Below are 13,456 nucleotides of genomic sequence, written 5' to 3'. Positions count from 1 at the left end.
GGGTGAGTACAGATTTTAAACTCCTTGAATACTATAATGCAGTCCTCTAAGCAGACCAGACAACAGATGTCGCATGAGAAAATACTCGTTACAACTAAAAGTGACTTCGGATTTGACTTGGACTTTAGGTCAAAGACCAACTAATTTAGATAATTTATTCTTTTTCTTTAATCTGATAAGTTGATTTACAGTTACAATTTGGGTACAAATTACACCAGGATTCATGACTGTAAAGTTTCACCAAGTATTAGGTACCATTTAGTTTTATATGTAAAAATACACAAATTCTGTCTGACTGTTACTAGGTTGCATTGACAGCACAGACTTCTAGTATAAGAACAATATCAGTTTCATTTACCCTTTTGTCCCTTTCTAATGGGCTGAAACTATTTAAAAAATGTCAAACAAGTTTTGGAGTTCAGCTATCTGATCTCCCTTCAGCTGTGAAATATGCAACCCCTGAGCATGCTGACCGGCTGGGCCACATGTTGAGTGAAGGGCAGATATACATTAGTCACAAATTCCCACAAATGATGAGGTCACTGAAGGAGACGGCTGAGATTATGCAGGCTGACCTTAAACTTCTGAGACAATTTAAATCAGAGTTGAAACTTAAGGCTGCACAGCTCTGCTGCATTGGAATATTTCAGTCACATCTCCACATTTACAAAGCAACACCTACCAAACAAACAGCTTAAAACGGCTTATTTGGATAATTAAGCACTTATTCAGATTGAAATTGCTCTCTCCCAGGAAAGAGCGACAATAGATGCTGGTATGAACTGTTACAGTCTGCTGATGGTTTTATTAAAAGGTTTTGTATTCTTTTGTTCTGTGTGATTATGGGAGCTAAATTCTACCAAAAGCTATTACATGTTTTGAGTAAATTACAGAACAAATGTGGTACAAATGCAGACTTGCTCGTTGGCAACCCCAAGTGGGAACAAGTGGTAATGAACGAAAACTCACAAGGTATCATAACTAGAATAGAATTAAATAACACACATAAATGAAAAGGAAGGGCAAAAAATGTGAGAGGGAAAAATAAAAAATAAAATGTACTGGGTATAAAGGGACTGTGTGGAATCAAAACGTGTAGAAAGAATTCATTAACGTTTGATGGAAAACAATCTGGGGTCTGATTTCTGTTACTTTTTGTGTTTTTCAACACAGCATTATGGAGGAGTTTGAGCTTATGAATGTTTTCCATTAATAGTGTTTAATTATTAAACATTATATTAAATCCATACATGACCGTAATGTGATTCACCTTTTATTGGTCTCTGTGTTTAAAGTCTCCATATAATGGGAGGGAGGAAGTTACCAGACATCTCTCTCTGTAAGCAGCTCCCAGTTTGGCTCCAGGAAGCAGACACCCTCTATAGCTTCGACATCAAGCTTCAAACTTTCCTTTTTGATAAAGCTTATCAAACCTCCTCACCAACCTTTAAGGCTTTATACTCTATGATAATTACACATACAGAGGTAGACTTGTGACTGTCGTCTTCATCCTTTATGTTCATATTTTGGTTTGTTTTCAGAAAGCTTGCACATGTGTATCCTGATGCAGCAAACCGAGCAGTACCAGCAGAAACTGCAGGGCAGCATCGCTGACGTGCGACCAGCAGAAGGAACAAAGAAGCAGAAGAACTATGACGTATTTGATGGTGACACAGTCCACTACGATGCTGCTTCTTTTTATGTCCCTTTCTGACAATGTGCATTTGCATAATCTCCTCCTCACCATGTTTGCTATTGTCTGAAACCAACATCGGAACTTGGAAGTGAAATCTAGGGGATGTATTTCCTAATATCCAGGCCAACATAATGGGAGTAGGTGGGCAGTGACGTCTGACAACGTTTGAAATGGACGTACCTATTTACACACGTAGGGGAGTATAAATGAGCCTTTTGTCTGTTCGTTAGCCTTGCTGCTATCAGCTGAGGCTGTTAAGAGACCTCCCATGATGAACCGAGTACTTCTTTCCATATTCTTTCTTCACTTTTTGCTCTCTGTGTATGAATTTATTGGTTGATTGACTGATTGAGTGTTTATTTGAACATAAGCCAAACAAAAAGGAAATCAAATCAAATATACCAACATAACAAAATGTCCCTGTTCAAATAAAGAAGGAAAAGCCAAAGCTTGACTAGTCCCCAGATCCCAATAAATTATAACTATTAGTCATTATGAAAACCAGTCACGTTTATTATTAATAATAACACTAATAACACTAGGCCATACCACATATTACACTTTAATGAAACAATAATAATTATACTAAGGATATCAATATCTCCTTAATCAACAATACATGTGTGTAATGTTTGTAATACAGTGTTAATAATGATACCAGTAACAATGTAGTATCCACAGTAATAATGATGGTAATAACAACATAGTAATAATAATGTCTATGTGTTTATATAATCTATCAGCCTATATAATCTACAAAACTTAAATACAGTAGTGGAGCAATGTAACATTAATAGTAATAATAAAAGTACTCCGTCTAATACTATTATCACTTTCATCCTAAACAGCACATCATGCTATAATGGGGCCGTAAAGTTGTCGTAACAATAACAGTAATAATAATAACAACAATAATAATGTCAATAATATCAATAATAGGTAATAACAGTACTCCAGTAATAATCATCATACATGTAATACATGTTCAAGTAATAATAACATGTTATTGCTAAGAAGTCTCGTGATTATACCTTATTATAAATCTGAGTAATGTGGAGCATATGATTGATTTGTTTTAATTGGATTATAACTGGACTGAACTGGTCTGTGCCTGTAACATGATACAATCAATATCATTATTATTATTATTATTAATATTATTATTACAAAGTTGCTTTTATATAAAACTAAATTCAGATTCCTATCTAACTACCTGTTGAGGTCCTTTAAATTTTACACCTGCGTCAGTGAGATGTCCCACGTTGTATGAACCAGCACTGAAAGCGCTTTTACTGGATCCATCTTCACTCTTTTCTGGCCATGTGTGCAGCCACAGCTGCCCTGCGGCACACTGAAGGAAACGTGGCAGCAAATACGCACCAACAGCCTCTCCTACCATCACCGAAACATTCACACACCAGGCACACCGGAGGCAAAGAGGCTGGCCAAGCCAGTGCAAAGTTAAACAAAGAATAAACAAGAGTAAAAAGTATTTTGAGTTTTTAAATTTTAAAATTGTCTTTAGCAGCTTTTGTATGTGACTGATGAGCAAACAGTCATTTATTTCAGTCCAGGTGTTTGCATATTGTGCAATACTATGGCTTAATAGTTTAAAGGGTAAATTAAGGGACTTCAGACTCTGTCATTTCTTGGCAAAGGGGCCCCAAGATGATGTTAATGTTTTAATTTTCACGTGTTGCCATCTCGTTCAATGCAACTTACAATTTCTCTTTTAAAAACATGTATTTTGCTGGTGGAAACAGCTCGCGCCGTGCAGGCTGCGGGTTTTGTTGTGCTCCATCTTCATTAATCATTAACTCAGAGCAGGAGACTCCAGAACAACCACAGCAGCAAAGTTTGGGCTCGAATAGCCGCACATTCTTCCCTAAAACATTTATTCACGACAAACGTCTGCTGTATTTCATTCTTCTCTTCGGGTTTTCAGTGCCATGTGTCAGTTCGTGGCGCTCCTGACCCTCCCACTGGTGCGCGCATCGCCGCCTGGCAGCTCTCCAAACAGGCGGAGCCGCTGACGTCTCCAGACGTCCAAACCTTAAACCTCGCACTTTGAGTGTTTCAGAGGGGGTGAGCGGAAATAGTAGTCACACACCAGGAATAATGAAGTTCTTGAAGGACTAAGAAGGTGGAACAAGCACCGGTACGTGTGACGTGCGTTACAAGTTTAACTTTTACGCTTTATTTATTTATTTATTTATTTTCTACATTTGGTGGCGTAAAGCTGCGGCTTCGGAGACGCTGAAAACCCTCAAAACTTCAGATGCAACAGCAGCTTATTTCTTCTTCCGATCATCGCATCAGCTAAGAGACAGGTAGGTGTAAAACATTCCTTACTTCTGCATTAAAGGGAGGAGAACAACAGTCTGAGCTCGCTGCAGTTTGGAGTTAAAACACTCTGACAGGTGCTGCTCAGCGAATTCTGATCACACTGATAAGAATCTGGACTGAAGGAGCTTCTCTCGCGCAACTTTGCGCCGCGCTTTACGTCATGTGGAGTTCAGTGTTAAATTTGAGTCAAACTGTTTGAATGTTCACAATAGCAAAGAGGGCTAAAGGTTGATATTCGTTGTGCAGATCAATCATTTATTTCATTCTGTAATGGAATTTTCTTGATTAAACTGCTGGAAAGATGCAGATTTTTATGTATGCAGAAACGAAGGGAAAATATTTCTGATTATACACTGAAAATCTCCACAAACTCAACACAAGACAAGAAGGCTCAGAGAAAGGTCTGCTCTGTGGGTGTTAGTCTTTTTCCACTGAAAGGAGAATATTTACTGGGATTATCACTGATTTATAGAAGTGTCAGCTCGGAACAGGTGTGTATCTCTCGCGAAGTGGTCTGAAACAGAGTGTAAATTAAACACCATTATATCTGAATGAGTCGTGGCATTTTGAACTTCTGGCTCGGCATCAGTTCAGTGGATGTCCGCCTGACAACCAGCTTTTCTTTATATGGATGTGCAGACTTCTGATGCACAGATGGGAAAAAAAAAGTACAAGAGCTTTATCATTTCCGGTAAAAATGGAAAGTATTTTAATTGGAAATAATTTGTACCAACATGTTATTAGAAAGATTTAAACAGTGCAGTTCTACACAGATAGAAGGTCACAATGCTTTAGGCATCTGTCATAAACTGCTTAGTTATTAATTCTTTATTCAAACTTAACCAATCAACACACACACACACACACACACACATATATATATATATATATATATATATATATATATATATATATATATATATACTGCAAACCCATAAAAATAAGTAATGTACAAATGGAAAACTAGCGAATTAGATCATTTTATACTAGTCTGGACAAACTGAGAAGTAGAATTGGACATCCTGTTCAATGAATCACATCTTCACCATCTTTTATTTTATGTAGTTTGTGATAGAAGTTCTGTTAACTTAGATTTAAGACACTTATAGAAGCTGTTGCCTCTTTTTAACTGACTAATACATTTTGACCTCATTCTTTCCAGTACTTTCCATGTAAAGTGTCTTTAATATTGCCATTGCACCTATTTGGGTACTTACTGTTAAACTGAAGGCTATAACCTTAAATTCAGTGATTTGTGTGTTTTTCCATAGTTTCCTTCCAGGAATTTATTACAGTATGCACCTCCACAGGTTATACTGTGTTTATTTGTAAAGGTTTTGCTTTTTAATCTTTTGACGCCTGCTGTGATTAGTTTATCACGCCAACAGAACTTATCTGCTCTTGTTCTTTGGGCTCCACATCGGAGATCACTGAGGATGTGAGCTCAGCAGCCTCCTCTCCACAGCCTTGAGACTGCTCACGGTGTAATTATAATCTGGCTGTTGCTGTAAATACCAGATTCCTTTTCCACTCACAAATAACTGTGATATGGGGGAGTCGAAAGTATGCATGTGTGTGGAGGGGAGGATGGAGGGAAGTCCTGCCATTACCAGAAATAAGAATTCAAGCTTTGAGCACATCCCCTTCCGTTCTTTTAGTTTCTTGCTGAAAAGAATTCCGCTGGTCGGCGCCGAAAATTTGTCAAGGTCACTCTATTCCAGGGCTCCTGATCTCCCCCCACCTTTCCAACCGAGTCCAGCCCAAAGACTGCCCATCACCCACGATAGCAGGATACAAAGTGACTAAAACATGGCAGTAGCTGAAAAACAGCTGTAGATGTTTGTTTGCTGCGTTCACACTCGCTGGCTGCTTCCAGGCAGGTAAAGCAGCAATCAGAGGCGGTCATGATCATTATACATGTCACATGATCATGTTTGATGGATGTGTAAATTTTCAGTAGTTCAGTAGGAAAATATATTTTTCTTAAAGATGTTATTTGGGCTCTAGAGGCCGTTATGACAAAATTGCAGGACCAGAAAGGAAGTCAGAGACAGAGGGGGGCTCCAGGACTCCAGGACTCCAGGTTTCGATTCAAACCTGTGCCAGCTGCATGGAGAAGCTATAAATCTAATCAAATCAAACTTTATTTATAAAGCATTTTTAATGCAACCAGCAACACAAAGTGCTTCACATAATAAAACCAAAGTGTAAAAGTATAGCTCATCAAAGTATATGACAAAGCAACTTAAAAACACACCTTTATGTTGGGAATCTGTTCACACCAGAAGTCAGCACACCCTCTGCCACAGAGGGCGCCACCACAGGAGCTGTCCAGATCCGGGCAGGCCAGGCCCACACCACAAGCATAGGGCTGCGGTGCAGGACCTCCCACCACCCAGACACCGCAGCAACAATCCTGCAGACCGAGCAGGCAGAGCTCCCGGCATAGTGGGTCACTGGAGTAAAAGGGGTTAAAAAGTTAAGCGAATTTAAAACAGGGCTCCAGACTGCGACCAAATGGTTGCATTTTGCGACTAAAGTGTGAGACAGTGCGAGTGAATTTTTCATCTACTCGCGCAGTGGCAGCCAATACATTTGCCGGTCTTTTTCTTGTAGTAGTTATAACTAGGGATGCACCGATCCACATTTTTCATCTCCGATACCGATACAGATATCTGAGCTTTAGTATCGGCCGATACCTATCCGATGCCGATACAGGAAAAGCAGCACTGAACTACCGAACAAACTATGTTTCATAATGTGGAAAAGACTGGGATCATTCTTTTGTGCAAGACAACATGAGATTTGACTTTAAAAATTCTTCCCCAATTAAAAAAATAACACATATAGAATACTGAAATATTTATGTAACAACTGTGCACCAATGTGTAAAGAAAACTGTGTACAGCTATCTTAAATTCAACAAGCTTCTCAAACAGAGAAAAAAAACTATCTTGGTTACACAACATTTATAAACATCAACATAGCTCAGTCAGGGCAATTTGGAATTCAAAATCCCATGTAAAATAAATAATAAAGGAGCTGAAATTAAGAAAAAGAAACCAAAAGGAAACTAGCTTGGTACTTGGTACATATTGAAAATCCACAGAAATCAGCTCTTTATAAGGATTTAGCGATATTGTGCAAAATAAATTGTATAACTTAACCATCCATTACAAAAACTGCTGGAAAAAAACAATAGCTTCACTAGCTAGGTAAAAAAGATAAAAATAAAATCAGTCCCAGATTGTAAATGCTTCTTCACAGCATTCATTGTCAATGACCTGCTCAAGCAGACTTCTCAAGCTTCTCAAGTTCAGCTTTAAGCATCACTGGCAGGTTCTTATTTAGGAAAGCAAGCATTTCTGCTCTTTCAGCTGTCAGTCTGTTTCGCTTCTCATCCAAGATGGTAGAGACTGTGCTGAAAAGCCTTTCACTTTCCACGCTCGTGCAGGGCGCACAAAGGTACTTTAAGGCAGAGGCAGCAAGGCCAGGAAACCGCTGCCGATTGACTCTCCAGTATTTGAATGGGTCATCTGTGGTAGGAATTGTTTCCTCTGTAAAATATCCATGCAGTTGTACAGCACTGCTAGAGCTGCTTGCTGCACCAGGTTCTTCCTCACGCTCCCCTCGAATTTTGTCAAATTCTCTCATGAAGCTGCTGCTCTTGTTACTGCTCAAAGCTGGAGCTGCTGCTTCCACTCTGAGGGCCTTTCCTGGTGGCTCCAAAGCCTTTGCTGCTCCATCAGTGGTGCTCCTCAAGTCTTCCTCCAGTTCTTTAGCAAGTGCATCTTTCCCACGCTTGGCAGAGTCTGCGCTGGTGAAAAATCTGGAAAAATAGAATATGTTGGGTTCAGTTATAGACCAAGTAAAGTAATACTTTTTGAATTAAAAACTGAACTTATATGGAGTTAGAAATAATTATTATATCGTTATTTAAGTAATATCTGTGTTTTTTAATCAGTTCTAAGTTCTATTAAGCTGTATAGTATGTCATAAAGAGTTAAGTAACTTGCAAAAACATTAAAAAATGTTTCACTAAACTCTTAATTTGAGATTTACTTGTAAAGTAATACGTTTCTCACCTGTCTTTGTATCGTGGGTCCAGCAGGGTAGAAAGTGCATATAGAGGTTCATCTTCCACAGTGCTGAAGCGCTTGTCAACCGCTGCTAAAAGACTCTTTTTCATGGTTTTAATTCCTGAGTCGGCCTCGGTTTCCATAGAGAGGAGACGTTTGAGTACGGTGACACTTGGCACAACATCAGCAGTGGAGGCTGTGGCTGAGCTCACCTTCCTTGTAAACTCCTCAAACGGTTCAAGGCAGATCATCGTTTTCTCAAGTAAGGCCCACTGGTTTGCTGTGGGTGTCGTGGGCAGCTCGTGGTCAGCAGAATAAGCAGAGAGAGCTCGCTTCTGTTCTATCAGACTCTCTATCAGGTAGTAGGTGCTGTTCCACCTGGTTTTGACGTCTTGCTGCAGGCGTTTTGGTTGCATGTTCATTTGAACCTGGATATCTTGCAGCCGTGAATATGCGAGCGGAGAACGTTTAAAGTGTCCGACAATCTGTCTTCCACATGCAACGGCATCACTCACAGCCCGCTGTGAGAGAAGTCCCTCGTTGACCACAAGCTGCATTGTATGTGCAACGCAGCCGACACTACGGACACCCATGTTGTCCATTGCCTTTCTCATGTTGCTGGCGTTGTCTCTGAGGACCACATGGACTTTGCTTTGCGGAATTTGCCACTTCTCAAACATTTCCTTTAGGCTAGCTGCAATAGCATCGCTGGTGTGTGACCCACGGAAGTTTGTTGCATTTAACATTGCACTGTGCGGTTCGAAACCTTCATCAAGCCAGTGCGCTGTTAAACTTAACAGCGACATGGGGGAGACGTCCGAGCTCCAGATATCTGTCGTGAAACTAATCACTTTGGCATCTTTTATCTCCTCGAATATGTGTTTGCGCACTTTACCGTGCAGTTCAGGTAGAGCAGTCTCGGATAAATATTTTCGGCTTACCATGTTGTACCGCGGCTCCAGGTGGTTAATTAGCAGCCGGAATCCCTTATCTCCGACAACTGACAGCGGCTGTCCATCCATTACAATGAAATTTAGTATCTTCTCTGTGACTTTTGTTGCTTGTACACTATTGGGTGGAAACTTTTCAACTCTTTCCTTCATCTCCTTCAAAGTTAGCTGCTTCATACTGCCTCCTTTCTGTTTATTACTTTCTTCGAACTCGGCATGCTCTTTTGGGTGAAATCTCTGGAGATGCTTAATTAGGTTGGTAGTATTATAATTCGAAGTTTTACCACCTCCCCTTGGAACATTCACCCTGCATAAATTGCATGTTGCTGTGGAATGTGTTGGCTGTGGCAACGTGAAATATCTCCAAACAGCTGATGCTTTCACTCGTTCCATTTTGCTAAACAAAGTGAGCCTCCGTGTGGCTCGTCACTCGTCGACGTCACTCAAAGCCCAAGCATAGAATTACGCTGAATAGATCTGCACCTATGGATCGGGCCCATAGACACTGATACCCGATCTAAAATTTTCCACAATATCGGTACCGATACCGATATCGATATCGGATCGGTGCATCCCTAGTTATAACTGCATTTATTTTGTCGCTAACAAACTTCTGCTCCTTTCTTCAACCCAGTAGTTCATAGTAATGCGCAAATTAGCTGCTGGTTTGCCGATTTACTAACTTCAATACGAGAACAGGAGACAAACACCAACGAAGAAGACGGCAGCCACTGTGCGTGTGAGCGGGGAGCGAACGACCACTGTGATTGGCTTATCTTGGGGGTATTGATTATTCCTCAGTGTTGCCAACTTAGTGAATTTGTTGTTATATTTAACGAGTGTTCAGACCCCTCTAGCGACTTTAAATGAAAGCGACTAGCGACAAATCTAGCGACTTTTTCTGGTATTATTGGAGACTTTTGGAGACTGTGGTGAGTGAACGTAGTTTACTCTTCCCAGTGAGGAGCGGGTGCTGTACAGACCCTTCCCGCGTCCAAAAGCACTCATACGAGGCTTTGTCTTCTAGCAGCAGCAGCAGCTGCATTCAGATCAGACGACGTTCGCCTCTGTTTCATGACCAGGCTGAAAATGAAACGTACAAAGCTGCTGCTGTATGATCCTGTGCTGGCTTATTAGATAGTAATGTCTATTAATAAACAGTGTGGACAAAAATATTTAAAAAGTTAAAAGTGTTGTGACATGTTGCAGACTCCCAATTAAAAAACAAAAGACACTTAAAAAAAACTGAACTAAAAATAAAGAAAATATTGACAGAACTAATTATTTATCTATTTATTGCTGTTCGGAACATTTTTTGTTGTCTTTTTTTTTTTTTTTTATCAATTTTTGCCTTTCCCACTACATCCCTCTTAATGGCAGCAATCATTACAACTGTGTGTACCAGGCTGCTTATGCTCATTAGTGACTTCTAGGACAGCCAATAGCTGCTTTTCTTACTGAGGAGTGGGAACAGTGGCTGGAGAGGAGCATCAGTCCCTGAAGCTGTTTATTGCCAGGAACTACATGGACCAGTCATACCTGCCCTGTGGGGGATGATGGGGACAAAGTTGCCGCTCTGCTTCGACTACAAAGTGAAAATCAAATCAAATCATCAAATCTGATTAGATTTGTTAAGTTCTATGTCTACTTGTTTTGTAGTGGTGCGACCAGTAAGATGTTTTTTTTATGTTGTGTCAATTACTGCACAAATAAATGTGAAGTGTAAACATTGTAATTTCTGAATTTATTGTTCAAGTATTTATCACTAATACAGTGAAAATTAGAGGAAATGTGAATGTTTGCTATGCAAGGCGATTTCAGTGTGCGCCCCTAAATTTTCTGCTTGCGCTCCTAAAAAACTAAGTTGGGGGCCCCTGTGGTCCTCGTAAGAAAAGTTAGTCTGGAGCCCTGTAAAATAAACCTTTCTAAAATTCTAAAAAACAAATTTACCTGTGGATAAATAAAAAAATTAGTTAAAATTGAAGTTAAAAAGGCAGGTCTTCAGCCTCTTTTTAAAAAAACGTCTGTTGCATTTTGAGCCATAAAAATCCATTTTTTCCCTCCTTATTCTGTAAATCATCATATTCATTTTGAATAACGTGTCAATATCAACTGGATCTTCTCCAGGAATCTGGATCTTCATTTTTCCCAAACTACTTAGGGTTGAATTTTGTTATTTCTTGGACAACTTTGGTGTTTCTGTTGGTCTCTTTGCCATCGCTGACTTGAGTCCTGCAAGCACAGGTGACGTCACACAGACGGGAAGCTGCAGCGGCCAAAATACATTTGACTTCTGTTGCTTTTCTTGTTCATTTGGCTCAGACACTGAAAACCTCTTAGATCTTTAGAGAAAGCTAATTACACTTTCATGTGAGCAAATTCCATGATAATCTTAATTTTACTACTGATTTCTTATCAAATGATGCTTTTTCGTCTGTGTTCTGCAGCATGGAGACCATAGGGCCCTTCAGCCAGGCACAGACTCAAACTCCCTGCTGCAGTGCAGGAACTATGCATTGTTGTGATTTCTAAATAGTTGGTGCGTCACGAGTCTTAATTTACTGGTAAAAATCCAGATAGTAGCTGTTTGAAAAATGGAAACTGCAGACCCGTTTCTGATAAGACCCTTTAATCCCCAAATCAAGTGAATCCACTTCTGGGACATTCTTTGACAACATAAAGAACAAAACTTAATTTAGAGTTTTCCCAATAATAAAAGACTGATCTGCCATCTGTATCTAGATTGGCCTAGTATCTCATTTCATTTGTTTCTCACAGAGCCGGTAACCTGACTGATTCTTCCAATCTTCTACCTGAACATAACGGCTGCCAGGCTGCTTCTAAGGTTGTCTCCATACACACAAAGGTATTGTGACAAACACTGATTTATCTATGTATTTGTTCCTTTTGTCCACATGTGAAACGTAGTTTCGGGGCACTTAAACTTTTAGCAGATACCTTTGTAAGGTGAAGATTGTCTGATAATCTGACTGTGCTGTTTGTGTGGACAGAATAATCTGTTTTTTGCATGTGATGTCAGATTATGGGCCACCATCTCTGTGGCCTGCATCAATATCCACTGTTAACGCCTTTGTTTACATGGCAGACATAGTAGCTGCCTGTATTGAACAAAAAGGTGTCATTAGGTGTTGTAAAACAGTGCAGTTTTCTTAGATTTGCCAAAAGTGATCTCTTCTTTTAGTCAGCCTTTTGCAGCCTTTCTACCACATCTGTGTTTTTATGTGACCAGAAGTTCTTTTGCAAACAGGGCTGTCTGGACGTTTTTATAGATATACAATTAAAGCAGAAATCTAAAGCCACAGCTGTTTTAACCAACTTTGTTCATATTGTTTTATTTCCATCTGCTATGTTGGATGTTTGATAGTTGGAAAAACAAACTTAGTGTTCAGTAGAAGATGCATGTGAACTATACTGTGCCTTTCAATCGATATTTCCATGTATGCATATATATATATATATATATATATATATATATATATATATATATATATATATATATATTTTTTTTTTTTTTTTTTTTTTTTTTTTTTTTTTAAAACAATCTTTTAAGTCTGATCAGAATAAAAAAAAACTTTAATGGCTCAAAGCACTGCAGCCGCTCCTTCCTACGAGCTGGAGCAAAGTTAAAATGAAGAAAATTTCCTTTTGATGTAATAGTTTAAGAACATATTTAATCCAGCCAAAAAAAAAAATAAAATAATCATGCCTACATTTGCTGGAGGTGATGTTCCTTTAGAAGAATTAGACATTCGCTCATGAATGTTTTGGAGCAATTTAGATTTCCAAGCATCTGCTGTGTCCATCTCTTTGGCCAGATTGTGCTGTTACAGCTTGAATCTGACTGAAAAAGGACTCGAGACCCGATGCAAGAACTGAGAAAGAATGAAGACCAGGTTTATTGAGTAACAGGGGTTGGAAGCCAGAGGAATGATCCAAGTACACAACCTGGGGAGGGAGATGATTAATGAAAATTCTAGTAAGAGAAAAAAATCCAAAAACAGCAGGGTAACCTACTGGATCCAGGTGCAAGTCCTGAACAGAGGGGGAGGTAGCTGGCTGTGGGTCCTGAGCCAGTAGTGAGGCGAGCAGGCAGGTAGGTTCAGCAGGAAGGTGTGGGAATGGTTTGAAGCCAAAGCAGGTAGAATGATGGAGGTGATCACTGGAGACACGAAGAAGCAGATAGGCAACTCAAAGGGAAAAATATGACAGGAACAGACTGAATTACCACACATGAAGTCACACAATGTGGTGAGATCTGGTTGGTCCTGCTGTCTTTAAAAAGCAAGCCTTGATGAGGGCAGATGGAGAACAGCTGTGGAAGCAGGAGCTGACCAGACTCTACCCAGGGCTTTCTGGTACCTGCT

At 39.7% G+C, this 13,456-nt stretch overlaps 2 protein-coding genes across 4 annotated transcripts in view; one reads left to right on the top strand and one right to left on the bottom strand.

The window, feature by feature from the left end:
* Positions 1-3,804: 3,804 nt before the first annotated feature.
* LOC121631164 (estrogen receptor beta-like) overlaps positions 3,805-13,456 on the top strand; it is a 50,192-nt gene continuing 40,540 nt past the window's right edge. Inside the window, exons 1-2 of one of the 3 annotated variants that reach the window (XM_041971866.1) lie at positions 3,805-4,026; positions 11,850-11,937. The gene's annotated coding sequence lies outside the window, so the exon portion shown is untranslated. Of the gene's footprint in view, positions 4,027-11,590; positions 11,607-11,849; positions 11,938-13,456 lie in introns of those variants that run through there. The other 2 variants (XM_041971868.1, XM_041971869.1) reach the window with 2 other exon arrangements.
* Positions 7,036-9,065, bottom strand: LOC121630864 (zinc finger BED domain-containing protein 4-like). The gene is made up of 2 exons (XM_041971378.1): positions 8,128-9,065; positions 7,036-7,871 (listed from the first exon to the last, which is right to left on the bottom strand). Exons 1-2 carry the CDS (start codon positions 9,063-9,065, stop codon positions 7,331-7,333), a joined length of 1,479 nt encoding a protein of 492 aa, XP_041827312.1. The 3' UTR covers positions 7,036-7,330.

Source organism: Melanotaenia boesemani, chromosome 20 (genome assembly GCF_017639745.1).
Source record: "Melanotaenia boesemani isolate fMelBoe1 chromosome 20, fMelBoe1.pri, whole genome shotgun sequence".
Lineage (NCBI taxonomy): Eukaryota > Metazoa > Chordata > Actinopteri > Atheriniformes > Melanotaeniidae > Melanotaenia > Melanotaenia boesemani.
The sequence above is the reverse complement of the archived record's forward strand: the minus strand, read 5'-3'. Positions and strand labels throughout refer to the sequence as shown.

What these genes read in the sequence shown, in the direction of transcription:
- LOC121630864 (XM_041971378.1), bottom strand. Translation starts at nt 9,065, where the DNA reads ATGGTAAGCCGAAAATATTTATCCGAGACTGCTCTACCTGAACTGCAC. An exon ending in GACCCACGATACAAAGACAG is followed by an intron (nt 7,872 to 8,127) that starts GTGAGAAACGTA and finishes CTATTTTTCCAG; the next exon opens with ATTTTTCACCAGCGCAGACT.